Genomic DNA, 18536 nt, shown 5'->3' with positions numbered 1-18536 from the left:
TGAGTTATAAAAGAGATTAAATGCAAGCTAGCAAGCAGAGATGGGGCAAGAGAGATGCCAAGTACATGAAAATCACCCAGGAGCAGAAGCTCAGAAGAGATAAGGACATTCCTCCAGAGCCGACAGAGAGAGAAAGCCTTCCCCTAGAGCTAGCACCCTGAATTTAGACTTCCAGCCTCCTAAACTGTGAGAAAATAAATTTCTGTTTTTTAAAGGTATCCACTTGTGGTATTTCTGTTGTAGCAGCACTAGAGAACCAAAACAGCATCCTAGCGCAGAGCAGGACTTGGGTTTGAATCTCAGCTCCTCAGCTTCTAGCTGTATGACCTTCAACAACTAGAAGGTCAAGCCCCAGTTTCCTCATGGGCCAAATGGAGCTAATAATACACCTTCCTGGGTGTGATTTGTGGCCACATGTCACGTGTGAGCATTCCTTTGTACGGGGAACAATAAGCTTTACAGACTGTCTCTAAGAGAGCAGAATGGAGTCTCTGGCTGCCTGCAGATTTTATTACCGTGCCCAAACCAATACCGGTGTGACTCACAGAAACAAGCACGAGCAAAGAAAAGAATGTGCAGATTACAGTTTATCTTCTGATACTGACAGTGTTCTCCTTTTCAGCAGGGACCTCACCTAGTCTGGAAGGCCTTTCCAAGGGAGAGCCTTTCAGCTGAGATTGCAGAGATGAGTAGGAGGTCACCAGGTTGATCAGGGCAAAAACCGATGTGTCATCCTAGTCTCCTCTCTCATATGCCCAATCCGTCAGCAAATCTGTCAACCCTACCTTCTGAACATATACCCTGTACCTCTTCACCTCCACCACCACTGTAACCCAGGTCACCACTGTTTCTCATCTCGGCCACCACAGCAGCCAGAGGGATCCTTTCAGTGGGTCATTTCACTCCCTTGCTCAAAACCCTCCAGTGCTTTCCCATCGCACGTGAAATTAAATCCAAATTCCCGCTACAATGTCTGTTCCTGGCTACCTCTCTGTCCTCATTTTCTGTCCCTCTTTCCTTTGCTCTGGTGGCGCAGTGGTTAAGAGCTCAGCTGCTAACCAAAAGGTCAGCAGTTCGAATCCACCAGCCACTCCTTGGAAACCCTATGGGGCAGTTCTGCTCTGTCCTATAGTCACTCTGAGTTGGAATCGACTCCATGGCAACGGGTTTCATTTGGAGCCCTAGTGGCACAGTAGTTAAGAATTATGCCTGCTAACTAAAAGGTCGGCAGTTTGAATCCACCAACCGCTGCTTGGAAACCCTACCGGGCAGTTCTACTCTAGACTATAGGGTCACTATGAGTCGGAATCGACTCGATGGCAACGGGTTTTCCTTTGTTCACTTCACTGTGTTCACATTGACTTCCTGGCTGGGCCTCAAGCAACCCTTGCCCACTCCCTGCTGAGGGCTTCTGCAGCTGCTGCTCCATCTGCCTGCTCTTCCCGCATTCACTCACTTGAAGACTCTGCTCAAATATCACCTCAGGAGAGAGGGCTTCTCTATGCAACCCTTCTAAAATAGTATCCTCTTCTTTCTCAATTCCTTTCTACATCTGACATTGGGTATTTATCAACTTGTTTATTTACTTTTTCTGTCTTCGCCACTAAAATGTAAGCTCCTTAAGAGTAAGAATTTTATTTTATGCAGTACTGATCCCTAGCACTCAAATAGTGGCTGGCACATAGTAGGTGCTCGATACGTATTCGTTGAATGAATTAAATCAATGAATGAATGAATGTATCAGATAATCAGAAGGGAAGGGGACAGCGTTCTAGGTAGATGGGGACTGCATTACAGAGGCCACTGGAATGTGCAGTTTCAGAAAGAAGACCTGTAGGGCTGGAGAACAGACTGGGAGAGGTAGTGATAGATGAGGTGCAAGGACCAAACCATAAAGAAGCTTATAGGCGGTGTTACTAGATTTTGACCTTTGTACTGAGGGCAATGAGAAGGCATTAAAGGATTTCAGGTAAGTTGAAAATTGTGTTTGGTTCATAAAAAGCAAAACCAAACCCATTGCCATGAAGTCAATGCTGACTCACGTGGAAGAAGGGCCTATGTGTTACAGAGTAGAACAGCTCCATAGGGTCTTCTTGGCTGTAATCTTTATGGAAGCAAATCGCCAGGCCTTTCTTCTATGGCACCACTGGGTGAGTTCTAACTGCCAGCCTTTCAGTTAGTAGCTGACAGCAAACTGTGCCACCCAGGGACCTTTCTCACTGACTACTGGAGGGTAAATTGATAGTAATGGGGCAACAGTGGAGACAGGGGGACCACTGAGGTGGCTGTCAAAGTCATCAAGGCAAATGATGATGGTATGCGTTAAGGTGCTGGTTGGAGAAGAAGATGGAAAGAGGTCATTTAAATGTTGATTAGTAGAAACTACTTCCTATCTCTGTGATCCAAAGCAGATGGCTATGTTCCCTAGACCCCAAAAGACACAAAGTCAGACCTAAGATCTCTATTGGCACAGAATTGAGCAAGGCATTCTTTATTCCCCCGTGTACACATTCAGTAGACACTGATGAAGATTTTGCCATGTGCCAGGCCTTTGCCAAGAGACGTAGAGTATGCACAGATGAATATGGTACAGGAGGCCACCCAAAAAAGTAACATTCTGATAGAAATAGTGCCCTTTTCACCTTTTTATATTCCCTGCCTTGCCAATGCTTGCCCTGTTTCTTAGGTCCTGTTTTCACTCGTCTGCTTCATACTGTGTACATTGTTTTATGCTCTGTGCTTACACCAAGGCCCAGCCAAAACTAGGTACTCAGTACATCTTTGAATGACTGTGAATTTCCCTCCTTGACTATTATGCTAGTGGTCATATGAGAGCCAGTTCCCCGGAGAAATCTGAGGTTTCTCTTAAAGTTTACTGAGCTCATTATGTCAAAATCACTTCAACTGCCCAAACCAAATAGGGAAGAAAAACTCTTGCCTACTTAATTCACAAGGCTATTCTGAGAATTAAAGAAATTAAAGGAGCTTTGCAAAAGTCAAAGTCGTTTGGATAATAATCCCCTGCATTTGCACTGCCCTCTACTGTTGTGTTTGTTTTATTCCGTGTTCACATAATAAGTATTGAGTATTCAGCCATGTCCTGGGCCCTGTGCTAGTGCTGGAAATGCAAAGATGAACAAGATACACTCTCTGCCCTCATGGCATTTCCATTCTAATGTGTACTGGTGGGTCAAGGTAAAAAGAATTTCAAAATCACTAACTACCCAGTCTCATTACTGCACAGGACACTGATGCCAGAGTCAATAGCTTTTCCCATTCCCACCCTTTCATTGGTCCTCACGGACTGTGACCCCCCACATGGCAGGCCTTCCCCTTTGCATACATCTAGAAGATGCTTTATCTAAATAGTATTTGAAAGATGGATCCGTTCTGTAAGTAATGGAGCAAAACCTTTTCTTTAAATACCCATTCGCATCCCCTGTTATTAAGGAGGAGCCCTGGTGGCCAGTGGTTAAAAGCTTGGCTGCTAACCAGACGCACCGAAGTTTGAATCCACCAGCCGCTGCTTGGAAACTCTATAGGGCAGTTCTACTCCGTCCTATAGGGTCCCTATGAGTCGGAATGAGTCCATGGCAATGGGTTTGGTTTTCTTTGGTTTTATTATTAAGGAGCCGTGGTGGCGCGACGGAAAGGTTGGCTTTTCAAACTCACGCAGGGGCTCCTGGAGAGAGACGTGGCGATCTGCTCTGTCAATACTACAGCCTAGAAAACCCTATGGGCAGTTCTACTCTGTCACATGGGGTCGCTGTGAGTTGGAATCAACTCCACCGGACTCCAGTCTCCGAGTGTATGGTTAACAGATTCAGTTATCTACGCTCTGGCACTGTAAGTCAGCAAAGGCCCTGCAAAAGTCACGTAGCCCCCAGGGTCCTAGATTTCTCATGGGGAGGGAGAGTTAGACTAGTCAAAATAATGTGATTCCTAGATGGCTTTCCACCCTCCTGTTTCCTCTGTTCCAAGCCCGGGGTCAAGCCACCAAGACAAAGCTCTGAAGCTTCCTTGAGGCAGCCTCAGGGGAGGAAGGCATAGGCTAGGGCACCGAGGAAGACGAAAGTTTCGAGGAAGGGAGTTGCACTTTGTGAGGTGCGCCAGCCGCTGACGACTGACCCCCATCGTGCGTTTTAACGCCTTTTCTTCCAACCTGCGTCCCAAGCCGCTGGGAGGCGGGAGGGGGGAGGGGGGGGCGGGTTCGGCGCCAGCCACCAGAGGTGATTGGCTTTGCGTAGGGGAGGGGCCCGCATCCGCCCGGCGCCGGAAGTGGCACTCCGCCCCTGTCAGTGGGCCATGGAGAGTGGTGCTGTAGTGTCTGTGTTGTGAGACTGGCTGGGGCGGCGGCCATGGAGGCCGTGCTGAACGAGCTGGTGTCTGTGGACGACCTGCTGGTGAGGCCTGCCCCCGAGGGAGGGAAGGGGAAGATTTGGACAGGCGGGTCCTGAGGAGAATCGGCTAGGGGCCAAACCCCCTTCGCAACGTCGGCGTTGCCAAGGGAAGCCGAACTACAGCTCCCGGCAGCCTCTGCAGCGACCAGGTCTTGCCCAAAGGTTCCGCTTTGCCCTAGAGGCTAATGGGAGTTGTGGTTTCTTGAGCCACCACGCCTCAGACTAAGGGCCTGGAGTCTGGCGTGTAAAGACCGACGAGGTCTGGGTTCGTGCAGGAGCTGGGAGCACAAGGTGCGAATGCCTGTTCTTGAGTGCTCCGTCAGTGACAGAGGAAGATGGCGACCACCATAATATTTCACATATTACTAAATCCGGCACGGTGTTAAGTGTGTTGCGTACGATAATATCTCAGTCTTTGTTGCTCTGTTAGGTAGGCACTATTCTTATTCCCATTTTGCAGATAGGAAAAGGTCCAGGCCTGGCAGGGTGGAGCAGGATGAAGAAAGCAGTCTCAGGGGAGGGACCGCGTGAAGTGTTGTTGACCAGTTCTGACAGCGTGTTTATTGTTCACCCACCCAGGGTCAGCTGCTCGGGAAGCGGTGCCTGGAGCTGCCACTAGGTGGCATCTCCGCTCGGTACCATGAGGGGAGGGGAGAAGAGGGGACAGCTGTCCATAGAGACACCCCGATGGCTGAATGTCTGAGCCCCAGGGATGGAGATAACCGAAGCTGGGGTGCCGAGTGCCAGGGCTCGAGAGGAAAATACAGCAGAGACTGAGGAAGATGGAGTGTAGCTGGGAAATGGACACCCAGGTCCAGGTGGAGAATGGTCTCTCCCTTCATTTCTAAATGATTCCTCTCTCCTGTGGCAGAAGTTTGAAAGGAAATTTCAGTCTGAGAAGGTAGCAGGCTCCGTGTCCAAGAGCACGCAGTTTGAATACGCCTGGTGCCTGGTGCGAAGCAAGTACAATGATGACATCCGTAAAGGCATTGTGCTACTTGAGGGTAAGGTGTTAAGGCAGCCCAACACTTCTCCCCTTCCCAGCTGCCATTGGGGTCTATCCTTCCCTATTGCCATTGGCCTCATTCACCCCCACTGTCTCAAGTGCTGGGATCCTTTTTTGGCATGGGACCCTATAGTACAATCACCTCACAGTTATTTTCCAATACATTCACTGCAGCAAAGGGCTATACTTAGCCTGATTTCTCCCAGTGTACTTTTGGCTAATCGCCACTCCCATCATTATAAGCAGAGTCATAGGACTTTCATGATCTGGTAGTCTAACCACAGTGGTAGTCTAATTTGTCTCAGAAAGTGACTTATCTGAGGTCACACATCTAATCAATTAATGGCTGAATTGGTACTTGAAGGACCTGTCTTGTGAATCTCAGCCCTGTATTCTTTCCCTCTACTGTGTTACCTATTCAGCAGCTATTGTTGAGAACCTTTTGGGGGGGTATCACTGAAGAGGTACAGAAGACTGTCCTAAAAAAAAATTGTGGGCAGATGGTGCTTTTTTGACTGGACTCTTATTTCCCATTGATTTAAGAATGGGTCATCATTTGTCAGAGGCCATAATACTTGACGTTTAAATTTCTCTGTACCCACCCTTCTTCTGGTAATCATTTGTAAGCGAACAATCAATGTATTAGTAAAGGAAACTTACTGTACATCTGTAAAAATAAGAATCTTTATTAATGTAAATTATTTCACCCTACATTTACCTATTTTGCCAATCCAGATTTTTCAGGTTTACTTAACAGCAGGGTACAGCTGTAAAAGAAGTGTAGAGGACATTGTCAGTCTAGTTGTGGAGACAGAACAGGCACTTGGGAATGTTTACAACACAAAACTAATCAGCAACAAGGTTAATCCATGGAGTACAACTGAATACATAAGCATCTGGGAAGTCGCTGAATTAAGAAAGCACCAGAGTTGGGTGGGGTCATTCAGGGAAGGTTAATTGAAGGTGAGTTTTGAGCTGATTTTAAAAAGGGAGAGGATGAACCCCTGAAACTATTTCCCTGAGATAATCTTTAAACCTTAAACCAAAAATATCCCCAGAAGTCTTAAAACCAAATAGTAGTTTAGCTTAACTAGTAAAGAATGTTTGGCTTGAGCATTGTGCTCTTTCAGGATTTATCTATATGGAATCAAACTGATAACAGCAACTTGAAAGATTAGATAGGAAACTTGTGGGGCAGTGAGTTTATGTTAATGAGGGAGGAACAGCTTAGAAAAGGAGAGTGAGAATGGTTACGCAACTCAAATGTAATCAGTGTCACTGAATTGTACGTGTAGGAACTGCTGAATTGATATATGTTCTGCTGTGTATATTCTCAACAACAAAAACAAAAGTAAAATATATTTTTAAAAAGGGGGAGGAATACAAACTGATTTTTAACACTACTCTGGACAGCAAGCAACTGTAGATAAAACACACAGCAGATGCCACAACTGGGGAGAGATGCCTTTTGGCTTCTTCAGTGCCTTGGTTTCCTTTAAGTCCATTTGGATAAGCCAGGTGTAATATTGATACTGAGGGTGTTTGTCACCAGTGGTATGCTGGGGCAGCCTCAGTTCATGCTGCCCTGGGGCTCCGACTGGGAAGCTGAGAGTGACCAGAGCTGAAATGGAGGCTCAGGCAATGACTTTCCCAGGACCGTCCAGGGATTCAGAGGGTGGAAGGGGACTCTGGGACAGAAGTACTAGGAAAAGAGAGAAGCCATATTCACCATTTTCCCCTTCTTCCACCTCAGAGCTGCTGCCCAAAGGGAGCAAAGAGGAGCAACGGGATTATGTCTTCTATCTGGCTGTGGGGAACTACCGGCTCAAGGTCAGAAAAGGCTCCTTCTCCCCACTCCACCCTCCTTGTGTGGGCCACAGTACCCTCTTATTTCCCTTCTCCAGGGTAGAACCCCTGGACATCAGGAAGGCTGAAGAAGGGCTGTAGGCAGGGGGTGGTGTTAGGTACAGAGGTACAGGTGATATCAGAATAAGACTCTTTGAGGGAGATGAGAGAGAAAATCAAGGTGCTAAAGGCGTGGGAAACAAGTGACATCAGGATTGGGGTGCAGCCCAAGCCTTGGGTTGTTATCTCCCCAGGCTTATCACTCCCGAACAGTTGGGCTTGTTTGTGGACTCTACTCCATTGGGTGGGGCTGGAGGTAGAGGGAGGAGCCCTCAGGGAGAGAAGAGAAGGCCCCTCAGATGGGCAGGAGGAGTGACAGAATACTAAGGTGTAAATGCGTGTATTTTCCCTGAGTGTAGGAATATGAAAAGGCCCTGAAGTATGTGCGAGGGCTGCTGCAGACAGAGCCCCAGAATACCCAGGCCAAGGAACTGGAACATCTCATTGACAAGGCCATGAAGAAAGGTGAAAGCTTTCCTCTCTGCCCTTCTCCCCCCGACTTCCTTCACTCCCTAACCCCTTGTTCCTCATCCCTCTGAACTCTTTTATGTTTGTGTTCAGACCTCCTCCTTCCCCCATGCCTAGGTGCTTCTGTCCTCTTTAAATGACTCCCCTCCTCAAAAGCCCCCATCCCTCACCAGAAGCCTTCTGTCTCCAACCCTTGGAGTCCCTCTCCCCATGACTCAAGGTAGGGAGGCTGGTCTTCTGCTAGGGAGAAGATGATTGCAAGAGTCCCTGAGGGCTGGGACTGGGTTCCTGACACCGTCTCCCTTTTGCTTTACCCCAGATGGACTGGTGGGCATGGCCATTGTTGGAGGCATGGCCCTGGGCGTGGCAGGACTAGCTGGACTCATCGGGCTTGCAGTATCCAAGTCCAAATCCTGAAGGCAACTGCACTTCTTCTGCCCAGGGGATACAGCCTGGCCCAAGCTCACAGGAGACGAAGGGGCCTACCGAGTTTGGGGGCTAGGCATGAAGGACACTTGAAGAGGGCCCCATCCTCACTGTCCCTTCCCTCTTCTTCTCCTGCACCCCTGTCACTGTCCTCTATGGCCTTCAGCCTCGTCTCTCCGGAAACCTGTCCTTTAGCCCCAAATCGTGTGCTTTGGGATGAATGTAAATAAAATTGAGCTTTGGCTTGGGAATTGGCACTGTCTCTATTGAGGGAGAGCAGGTTACATTGGGCACAGACGGTAGAGGGGATCATGCATGAGTCTTTTCCTGCTCTGTGCTTTTCTACCCTCCAGGCCTGGTGTTAGGTTCTCCTTTGTCCGCCAAACTGCCCAGGCCCCGCACCCTTCCTTCCTCCCCCTCCTCCAACGCCACATCCCTGAGCAGTGGTAGGCAGCACAGGGATGTGGCCTTTGCACAGCCCTGGGATCCTGGGAACAAGCAGATTAGAGGAGGACTGGGTACAGCTGAGGGGCAGGCTGAGATTTATGCATCCTGTCTCCTCTGGCCCACTCAGCTGCCTCTCAGCGTGTGGAGTTTTCCACACGAGAAGCCTCCCTGCTTGGTTTCCTCCAAAGCCTCCACCCTTTGATTTCCTGCATCTTCCCCCTCCTTTACGTATTCTGAGGGGAAGGGGGAGCCACTGCTGGGAGGAGGGAAACTGCCAACATGGAGTGAGCAGGAGTCTCAGGAGAGGTTAGGGACTCAGGATACCCCAGTTCTGGCCTCCAGGATGGAAGCAGGACCCAGTCCCCACCCAGCCTGCTTTGCCCTACACCCCCTCGTGCCAGGCTCAGCGTGGGCCTGTTCGGCTTCACTGCATACCTTTCGTTCCACAGCCCAAACCAGCCCAGATGGGGGTGGGGAGTGAGGGAGGCATCTGGGGGGAGCCCAGAGGAGCCTGACATGAAGAAAGGGAGAGTGGGGAGTTACACTTCCAGCCAGCGCTCTTCTGGCTCAGTGGCGTCCAGTGTGCCTGGGTGTAGGATCAGCGTTTCAGAGACTGAGCCCTGGCTCCACTTGCCAAAAGAGACCCGCAGCTGCCGTGGCTCTGGCCTTGGGCAACCTCTTGAGGCAGGAAGTAAAACCAATTATACCAGGACAGGTGCTCAGCCTTGGCTCGGGGTGGGGACTCTAGAAATTTCTAATCCATCATAATTGAGCTGGTGACAGTTCCTGATAAGTCTGAGCTTGTTAGAAAGATTGGCAGCCGGATCAAGCTCCTTGATGAGAGTCAAAGATCAACCCATGTGAGGGGAAAATTGGAGCTCAGGAAGTTTGGAGGAAAGCAATCCCCTGGTGGCCTCCCCCCAGGCCTTTGGCACCCAGACCCAGGATCAAGGATCAAGCAATTCATACGGGCTGGGAGCTTTGATCTATGGTCACGATTCTTGTGATAACCTATGAGGTAAGTAGTATTATCTCTAGTTTACAGAAACAAAGGGGCTAAAAATCTATGCCCAAGTCACTTTGGTCAATAAGGGAGTCCAGTTGGAGTCCAGGTTGGTCAGACTCCAGAGCTTTCGATTTCTCCCACTACCTGTCCCTTGCTCAGCCTCACTCTTCCTTGGAGATGCAGATGTCCCCACCCCAGGGCTTTGAGTTGCTTGGATTGTTCTCCCCATCCAGAGGGGATGGCTTTGTTCCCTCACTCTTCCATTGAAGGGTGCAGTTTGGGGTGTTCCTGGGGGAGTGGGGAGTACACCTGTCTGTTTTCTGTCTCTTGTCTCTCTCATGTCTCTCAGTCACCTTCTGTCTCCTTGTCCTTCTTACTCCATTCTTTGGCCCCCGATGAAAGTTAAGTCAGAGACAGAAGCTTCCCCTTGGCTCGAAATGCCTCCTATGGGAGCCGCTCCTAGGCTGTATCCGTTAGTCACTCCCTGGTAAGTCCCCCCCGCCTTGTGGGGCGGGGAGCCTGAGGCGGCCCAGAGGCTGGGGGAGGAGGTGGACTTTTGGCCTGTTCAGTTTATTCCCTCCATCTCCTCAACAGCTGCTGCTTGCACTTGTGGCTCCTTCCTCTCATCTATTGGGAAGCAGAGACCCAGAGAGGAGGGAGACAGAACACAGGAGACAGGACCAGCCCTGCCGCTCCCTCTTCCTCCCCAGCCTGCCTTAGCCAAAGCCCCTTCTAGTTCCCCTGGGTTCAGCCCCTCCCTTTCTCTGGGGCCCCAGGCCCAGGTGCCCCTCAGGGCCCTGCCTCCACCATGTCGATGGCTGTAGAGACCTTTGGCTTCTTCATGGCAGCCCTGGGGCTGCTGATGCTGGGGGTGACTCTGCCACACAGCTACTGGCGAGTGTCCACCGTGCACGGGAACGTCATCACCACCAACACCATCTTCGAGAACCTCTGGCATAGCTGTGCTACCGACTCCCTTGGAGTCTACAACTGCTGGGAGTTCCCGTCCATGCTGGCCCTCTCTGGTACAGGGTTGAGAGCTTTGGGAAGCAAAAGGAGGTGGGAGGTTGGAGGGAGAGATCCCACGGGAGGGTGGGCACTGCCTGTGGTCAGGCCTTGGATGACCACAGGACCAGACGCACATAGCTCAGAATATTGCCTCGGGGCCCGGGAATGCTCAGGCAGCCCCCATTTGGAACAGCAGTGGAGACCTTGTCACAAATGGCCCCCTGCCCTAATGTGGCACTCCACCTTAGTGATTACCAATGGGGCACTGGAGTCAGACCACCAGGTTCAACTCCTTTTTGCCGTTTGCTACCTCTGCCTTGTGCAAGTCATAAAATGAGCTGCATTTTGCCCATCTGTAAAGTTAGGAAAATCATAGTACCAGCTCAGAGTGTATGTGAGAGTTATATGAGCTAAAACATGCAAAATGTTGGCATGGTGTTAGTATATATCTGGACGCAAAAATTTTAGCATTTTATTTTTGGATGGGCTAACGGGTTAAAGGGTGAGAAGGGGGCCCCATCTTGGGTTCTTGGGGGTTGATGCACTTGCAGTCTTGGTGGCCGTACCAGGTTTCCACTGGCCGGGATGTTGGTCTCACTGTCTCATGCTGAGTTCTGAAGGGCCTTTTTAAGTCCTGGGTCCAGTGGAAGGGAGTCTTCTTGCGGGTCTAAAAGTCTGGTGTAGGGAGGTGGTGTGTGTGTATCCTGTGTTTGGAGCTCTCGGGGCAGTGTATTTTTCAAGGCTTTTGGAGGGCTACAGCCTATAGCTCTTGACCCAGAACATTTCTCTCTGATGGCTGTGGCATCCTCCTGCTTCCTGCTTGCCCCGTATGATCAACGCCCCCCATCACCTTCCCTGGGGAATGTACCTTCAGTCTGCTCCATGCTAGAGACCAAGAGGAGATGGCCATGAACGTTGTGCGTGCCCATTCCCCAGCCCCCTCACTAGGTCTTCCTGGAGCCATCTTACTCTTCCAGGCACTGTACTGTAGGTGCCGGGTTGGTGGGAGAGAGAAACTGAGGCTAACACTGGGTTTGGAGCAGGGCTTCACAAATTCTCTCCCAGAGAATTAGGGGATCTGGGTGGGCCTGTTGTGCCCCTACTAATGCCAAAATCTATGGAGGCAGCTGCTTTCATCTTTCTGTCGCCATAGTAGTGCCCGCCAAAGCAGGGTCCTCATACTTTCACCCATTTCTTCAATACTTACTAAGTGCAAGGCAAGCGTCCAAAAAAAAAACCTGTATGAAAGCTGAATATGATCTGGGCCAGAAGCCCAAAGTGCTGGGTGGCCCAAAGAGACGTTGGAGGTGACCAACTCAGCAACCTCAGCCATCCCTACCTCCCCTACCCCTCAACCACACCATGAGCTCAGGAGGCCTTCTCTGGTGTGAGGGGACTTTGCTGTGAGCCCATCCACCCAAGAGAGGCCCCATTTGGAATTCCTGCGCTTGGCCCAAGAGAGGACATGGAGCATGTGGAAGACATGTAGGTTCATAAGTGTGCTTGGGGGGATGAGCAGAGAATGCAGCTAGCCATCATTGGCGTCATCTGAGTTCGGGCATTGTGCTAGATACTTCCAGATACATATTTCATTTAACATTTATAGCAACCCTGCTGTTGGGGGGAAGTTGGAAAATCTTTACAAGTTTAAGCAACTTGCCCAGAGTCACAGAGGTGGTAGATGCGGAGCTGGAGTTCAGGCTCGGTTGTATCTGAGTCCAGAGCCCAGTGAGAGGGTCCCTGACTTTCACTTAATCTCCCAACTGAGCACCCCCATCCCCGGTCATGAGGTCCATGCTCTTCAAGGCCTTCAATGATCCTCTCTCCTTTGGCTGCCAGAGCTACATGGGGATCCAGAGTTGGTCTCTGCCCCTGGTGGAGGTGGGTGGGGAAGGGATATAGGGTAGGGGAAGAAAGCAGGAACTCCAGAGGGAGTGACTTGAAATGAGACAGTGTCCCCAGAGAACTTTGTCCCTCTTCCCTGCCCCCAATTCGTGGCCATTCCATATCCTCCTGGCAAGGGACCAGCCTTTCCCCTTTAACCACTAATGGAACTGCCCCACCCGGGAAAGGGGTGCAAGGTCCTTGGTAGTGCTTGGCAGCTATCAACGACAGAAGATAGAGGAGGGGGGTCAAAAGGGAGCCAGTGGTTCCCTTCAGCTTTAAGAAAGGGGAAATTGAGGCACTGAAAGAATTTGAGCTAGACTAACCTGTATTGGTCCTGGGTCCAGGTATCCCACCTTCCAGATTAAAAATGCCCTCTACCCTCTCATAGGCCACCAACGCCCCCTCCTGGTTACTCCAGGAACAAACTCAGTTCAATGTGTCCAGTGTTGTGCTGGGCACTAAGTGGGACATGGAGAGGAACCTGGTGGGAGGAGGGTGCTCTGGCGCAGTTTCTATAATACACACGGAACATGGCATGTGATCTCATAGAGCAGTGGTTCTCAATGTTTCAGTGTCTGAAAACATTTTTAATTGTCACAGCTGGTAGGGGTAGTTGCTACTGGCATCTAGTGGGTAGAGGCCAGAGATGCTGCTGAACATTCTACATTGAACAGGATAGCTGCGTGCCCCCTGCCCCCCGCAACAAAGAATTACCCAGCCTGAAACGTTGGTAGTGCCGAGGTTGAAAGACCCTTTAATAAACATACAAGCAAAGTGTACCGGTTCCGGGGTTGGGGAAGAGGCGTGTGAGGACAAGATTCATTTATTTGGGTTTCAGGGAGCTTCTGGGAAGGAAGGAGGTGTGACTTCTCAGAGCTTGAGAGGCTGGATGGAACCTGAAGGGGAAGGAGAGGACTTGAGGACTTTTAGGGAGAAGACTGGAGCAAGAAACGGAGACCTGAGGAGAGGCTGTCAGGGGCTGGTTCTGTCACAGGAGGGAGAGGAGATGGAAGAGGGCCTGGTCAGGGGACTGACAGCTGTGCCCCACCTCCCCAGGGTACATCCAGGCCTGCCGGGCACTCATGATCACCGCCATCCTCCTGGGCTTCCTGGGCCTCTTCCTGGGCATAGTGGGGCTGCGCTGCACAAACATTGGGAGCATGGTGCTGTCCAGGAAAGACAAGCTGGCAGCCACCGCTGGGGCCCTGGACATACTGGCTGGTAACTGGGGGAGAGTGCTGGGTGGGCACTGGGCCTGCAATGGGGGGCTGGGGTCACCCTTGGCAGCAGACTCTGGGTTCTCTGTCCATCTCCAGCTCTCCACTCCTGGGGAAAACTTGCTGGCGCTTGCCTCACCCTCCCCTTTGTGCTGACACCAGCCCTCCCATGCTCAGCTCTTACCCCTCTGCCTGCCCACCCCACCTTCACCCATACTCACCAAATCCCTGGGCTCCAAGTCAGTCCTTCAGCTCCTACTGTAAACCAGCCATGAGCTGGGTATGGGAGAGACTTCAAAGAAGAGAGTCAGCCCCTGCCCTCCAGAATTTACAGTCTGGCTGAAAGACCAGAGGTGGGATGGGAGTGCATGTACACACATGCACACTGTGCACAGTAACAAGACCTTACAATTGCCTACCACTTCTCAGTTTGCAAAACATTTCTGTACGCATCATCTCACAATAAACCTGTGCGATGTGGTGAGAAGGTATGGTCCTGTTTTCCAGATGAGGAAACAGGCTCAAGAAGGCCAGCTGTCATACTGAAAGACCCCCAGTAAGCAGCAAGGCTAGGCCTACAGCCCAGGGGTCTGTCGGGCTGCAGCCGCTCACTGAACTCAGTGGCAAAGGCTTGTTACGGGCTCAGAAGGCTCTGGGAGCCCAAAGGAAAAGGAAGTCGGGATAGGCAAGGCTGGCAGGGAAGACTTCCTGGAGCAGCTGCGCTTTCATGGATGGGTAGGAATTGGATGGGGCAGATTGCAAGTGAGGAAACTATGTGATCAAGACTCTAGTGTAGAATGAGTAAGGCAGGTGTGGGACAAAGAAGGGGTAAGAGGCGGGCTGAGGTGCAGAGTGGGTGGGAGATGAGACCAGAAAGGAGGGCTGGAGTTGGGGTCCTGAGGGTTGGATTGAGAAGTTATGGTTGGCCCTAGGAAATAGGAAGTTTTATAAACCAGGAAGAGGAAAAGAAAGGGATTCAATGAAATTGCTGCTTGAACTTGATGCCCACCTCCTACTATCTGGGCTGTCCTGTGCTTGGCCCTTCCCAAGTTCCCTTCCGCTGAGGGAGCCAGAGTGGGGCGCTAGTGCGGTCCTCCCACTTCCCCCAGGTCTCTGCGGGATGGTGGCCATCTCTTGGTACGCCGCCAACATCACCCAGAACTTCTTTGACCCGTTGTATGCTGGAACCAAGTGAGTGTGGAACCCCACCCTTGGGGCAGTGGGTTGGACTAGGCCCTGTCCCCCAAGCTACTGCCTCCCCACCAGCTCCTCACCTCCCGCTCTTTCCCCCTCCCCTCGCGCCGTCTTTGTTCCCAGGTATGAGCTAGGCCCTGCCCTCTACCTGGGCTGGAGCGCCTCCCTGCTCTGCATGCTGGGCGGCATCCTCCTCTGCTCAAACTGTTGCTGCCGTCCTGACGACGACGCTGCCCCGGCTGCCAGGTTAGGGAGGGGCGAACTGCGAGTGGGGGCGGGGGGGCGACGGGGTGGGCAGGGCCACAGACTAGGCGTCTGACCCAGCCCCGCTCGGGGACAGCCCCCGGCTGCCCTACAAGGCTTCCCAGACCAAGACGCAGTCCGTTCGCCTCTCTGCCCACCTGGCCCCTACGGCCTCGGATGAAGAAGTCTTCGACAGCCCTAACCAATACGGGATACACGCTTACGTCTAGGAGGCCTGGTCTGTGGACCCCATTTCCCTTCCTACTGCCCCCAGCGGAGGGCGGGATCCTCGGGACCCCGGGGCCCCAGGCCTCCACCTATTCTCCCTGAGATAACTTCAGGGGCCAGCCACACTCCAGGCTCCACCTGTCACGAAGAGGCTGCCCTGAGCTCTGACTTCATCTGGGCACCCCTCTGCTCCCCCAAGCCGAGAATCTGCCTCCTGAGAACTCACATGGACTCCTGAGGCTGGACCCCTCTTTATCTACTGAGTCTGGGCTTTGGGTGTCCCTGAGTGTCTGTTTCCTATGTAAATACATGCATAAGTAAATAAATTTATATTGTGAACTGTTCAGGGGTTGAGCATATCATAAAGCAGCTGGCCAAGTAGGAGTGCTATCTTAGTTACCTAGTGCTGCTATAACAGAAATACCACAAGTGGATGGCTTTAACAAACAAATTTATTCTCTCACAGTCTAGTAGGCTAGAAGTCGGCATTCAGGGTGCCAGCTCCAGGGGAAGGCTTTCTCTCTCTGTCGGCTCTGGAGGAAGGTCCTTGTCGTCAATCATCCCCGGTCAAGGAGCTTCTCAGCACAGGGACCCCGGGTCCAAAGGACACGCTCTGCTCCTGGCACTACTTTCTTGGTGGTATGAAGTCCTTCTGTTTCTCTGCTCGCTTCTCTCTTTTTATATCTCAAAAGAGATTGACCTAAAATGCAACCTAATCTTGTAGATTGAGTCCTGCCTCATTAACATAACTGCCTCTAATCCCACATCATTAATATCATAAACCAAACCAAACCTGTTGCTGTAGAGTTGATTCCGGCTCACAGCAACCCTATAGGACAGAGAGTAGAACTGCCCCATAGGGTTTCCAAGGAGGGGCTGGTGGATTCAAACTGCTGACCTTTTGGTTAGCAACCAAGCTCTTAACTACTGCACCACCAGGGCTCCATTAACATCATGGAAGTAGGATTTACAACACATAGGAAAATCACATCAGATGACAAAATGGTAGACAATCACACAATACTGGGAATCATGGCCTAGCCAAGTTGATACACATTTTGGGGGGACACAATTCAATCCATAACATAACGGGGGGAAGGGCACCAGGGGTCATCTCAGAGACTCCAGACTGTCACCCTCTCCACTGCCTTTGGGCTCTCTCATCCAGTAAGAAAGGCAGGGTTTTAAGTGATTTCAAGAAATATGGCATATAATTAATTACTGATAAAGTCATAAAGGGCAGAGGTGGTGTCTTAGACTGGGTTCTCTAGAGAAGCAAAACCAGTAAGGCATATATAAATATACAGAGAGGAAGATTTATATCAAGGACATGGCTCATGAGGTTGTAGAGGCTTCAACGTCCCAAGTCCGTGGGGCAGGATAGAGGCATCTCCTGATCCACGTAGCCGCAGGGGCTGAGGAACCCAAGATCAGCAGGTCAGAGAGCAGGGCTCTTGCTCACAGGCTGCAAAGATTGATGAATCCCAAGATCGACAGGCAAGACTGCAGGTAAGCTGCTAACTCAAGTCTCAAGAAACTGGAGGTCACATGAACAGGAGCCCCCTGCAGGATCTAGAACCAGCAAAAAGCCCATGAGCCCTGCCAGAATGTCCACTTATATTTGACACAGGCCACATGCCCAAGGAAACTCCCTTTCAACTGGCTGGCTACTCACAGCAGATCCCTTCATGGAGGTGATCACATTATATCAAATCTCATCATGGAAGTGATCACAACATCACACAACTGCCAAACCACTGAGAATCATGGCCCAGCCAAGTTGACACACAACCTTAACCACCACAGGTGGGAAGTGCCAGCTCTAGGAAACTGAAAATAGCAGGGAAGCCCCTCTGGTCAGCTCGAGATTTCTTATCACTGCTTTCACTCTCAACCTGTTTTCTCACAGCTGTACCAGGACATGGATGGTCTCAAGCAGTTTCTTAACCTGGGTGTGAGAGTGGGTTTCAGGAATTGCCAAGCCCTTTGAAATTGCGTTTCAGATTAACTGGGTCAGGTGCAAGTGTTTTTATGGAGAAGGCCCAACAACTCCCACCAGATTGTGAATGAGAGCCATAGTCCAAAAAGGCTCTGCAGGTCTGTGTTCACAGAGGCTGGGATATCAGTGGTGTGTATGTGGTTTGCTGGCATCCAGCTCAGATATGGTACTGGGTTATGGGCAGACTTGACACAGGCCCCGTGGGTACTGAGTAAGGCTGGTACCTCTTTGAAACAGGAAAATGAGGCTGCTAGAAAGAAGCTTGACATCAAATGGAGGAAGAAGGGAATAGGGCTCTATCCTAGTACCTATCCTCTGCATCACAGAGTGTAGTGATCAGTCACTTGCTATGCCACAGGGCTCTGCCCTCAGCACCTTCCCTTTTTAATCTCATCCTCTCCTGCACTGGGAACTCCCACATGTGCATTCTAACCGGGCCCTGTGCTTCAGAAGTACATCCATCCACTGTATAGTTTTACCAGACAGGGCTTAGGCACATCAAAGCCATCAATTTTCCCCAATGTTGTAGTTCCCGTCATTCCTGTTAACAGCTTTGAAACCATCTATCTACTTCTCTCCCTTCTCCACTGCTGGCCCTGGGTCAGGCACTCATCCTCTCTTGCATAGACCCGTTACCGGAATATTCTCATTGAGCTGCTTGGCCTGTCTTCTTAATCCCTTCCATATTCCTCTGCCAGATCATTCCTGCTCTGGCAGCTCTCCACTACCTCAGAAAAAAAGGCCAAGATAATTGAGACCTGACATACTGCCTGGTCCTAGCCAACCTTTCTGTCCATATAAACCATGCTCCCCCAGCAAACTGGACTACTCACAAGGCCTCAGACGCCAGGGTTTCCTACTGTGCACCAGCCAGGAATACTAGTGCTTTCTGAGGTGCTCCCCACATAAAGGGTTCCATGGCCAATTAAGACTGGAGAAACCTGCATATCCTACCCCCCTCCACACTCTGCTTTTGTAAAGTTTGAGATGTACCACTGGTCAAAGCCAGTCCCATGGCCAAGTTCAAAGCCAATGTGGAAGGGACTACACAGGAACTCAGACACTGGGATGCATGTTTCATCGGGGGCCCTTAGTGTAACAA

General features: G+C 50.8%; 2 protein-coding genes across 2 annotated transcripts; both read left to right on the top strand.

The window, feature by feature from the left end:
* The first annotated feature begins 4277 nt into the window (after nt 1–4277).
* On the top strand, nt 4278–8450 carry FIS1 (fission, mitochondrial 1). Its single transcript, XM_004386752.2, has 5 exons — nt 4278–4403; nt 5272–5404; nt 7160–7236; nt 7671–7776; nt 8099–8450. The coding sequence occupies exons 1-5, from the start codon at nt 4359–4361 to the stop codon at nt 8194–8196; spliced, it is 459 nt and encodes a 152-aa protein (XP_004386809.1). The 5' UTR covers nt 4278–4358; the 3' UTR covers nt 8197–8450.
* Nucleotides 8451–10466: 2016 nt separating this feature from the next.
* Nucleotides 10467–15551, top strand: CLDN15 (claudin 15). The gene is made up of 5 exons (XM_004386798.2): nt 10467–10683; nt 13610–13774; nt 14880–14961; nt 15088–15210; nt 15305–15551. Exons 1-5 carry the CDS (start codon nt 10467–10469, stop codon nt 15435–15437), a joined length of 720 nt encoding a protein of 239 aa, XP_004386855.1. The 3' UTR covers nt 15438–15551.
* Nucleotides 15552–18536: the final 2985 nt, after the last annotated feature.

The sequence above is a fragment of the Trichechus manatus genome, unplaced genomic scaffold (genome assembly GCF_000243295.1).
Source record: "Trichechus manatus latirostris isolate Lorelei unplaced genomic scaffold, TriManLat1.0 scaffold00170, whole genome shotgun sequence".
In the NCBI taxonomy this organism is placed as follows: domain Eukaryota; kingdom Metazoa; phylum Chordata; class Mammalia; order Sirenia; family Trichechidae; genus Trichechus; species Trichechus manatus.
Note: the sequence above shows the minus strand (reverse complement) of the source record. Positions and strands in the feature narration are given on the sequence as shown.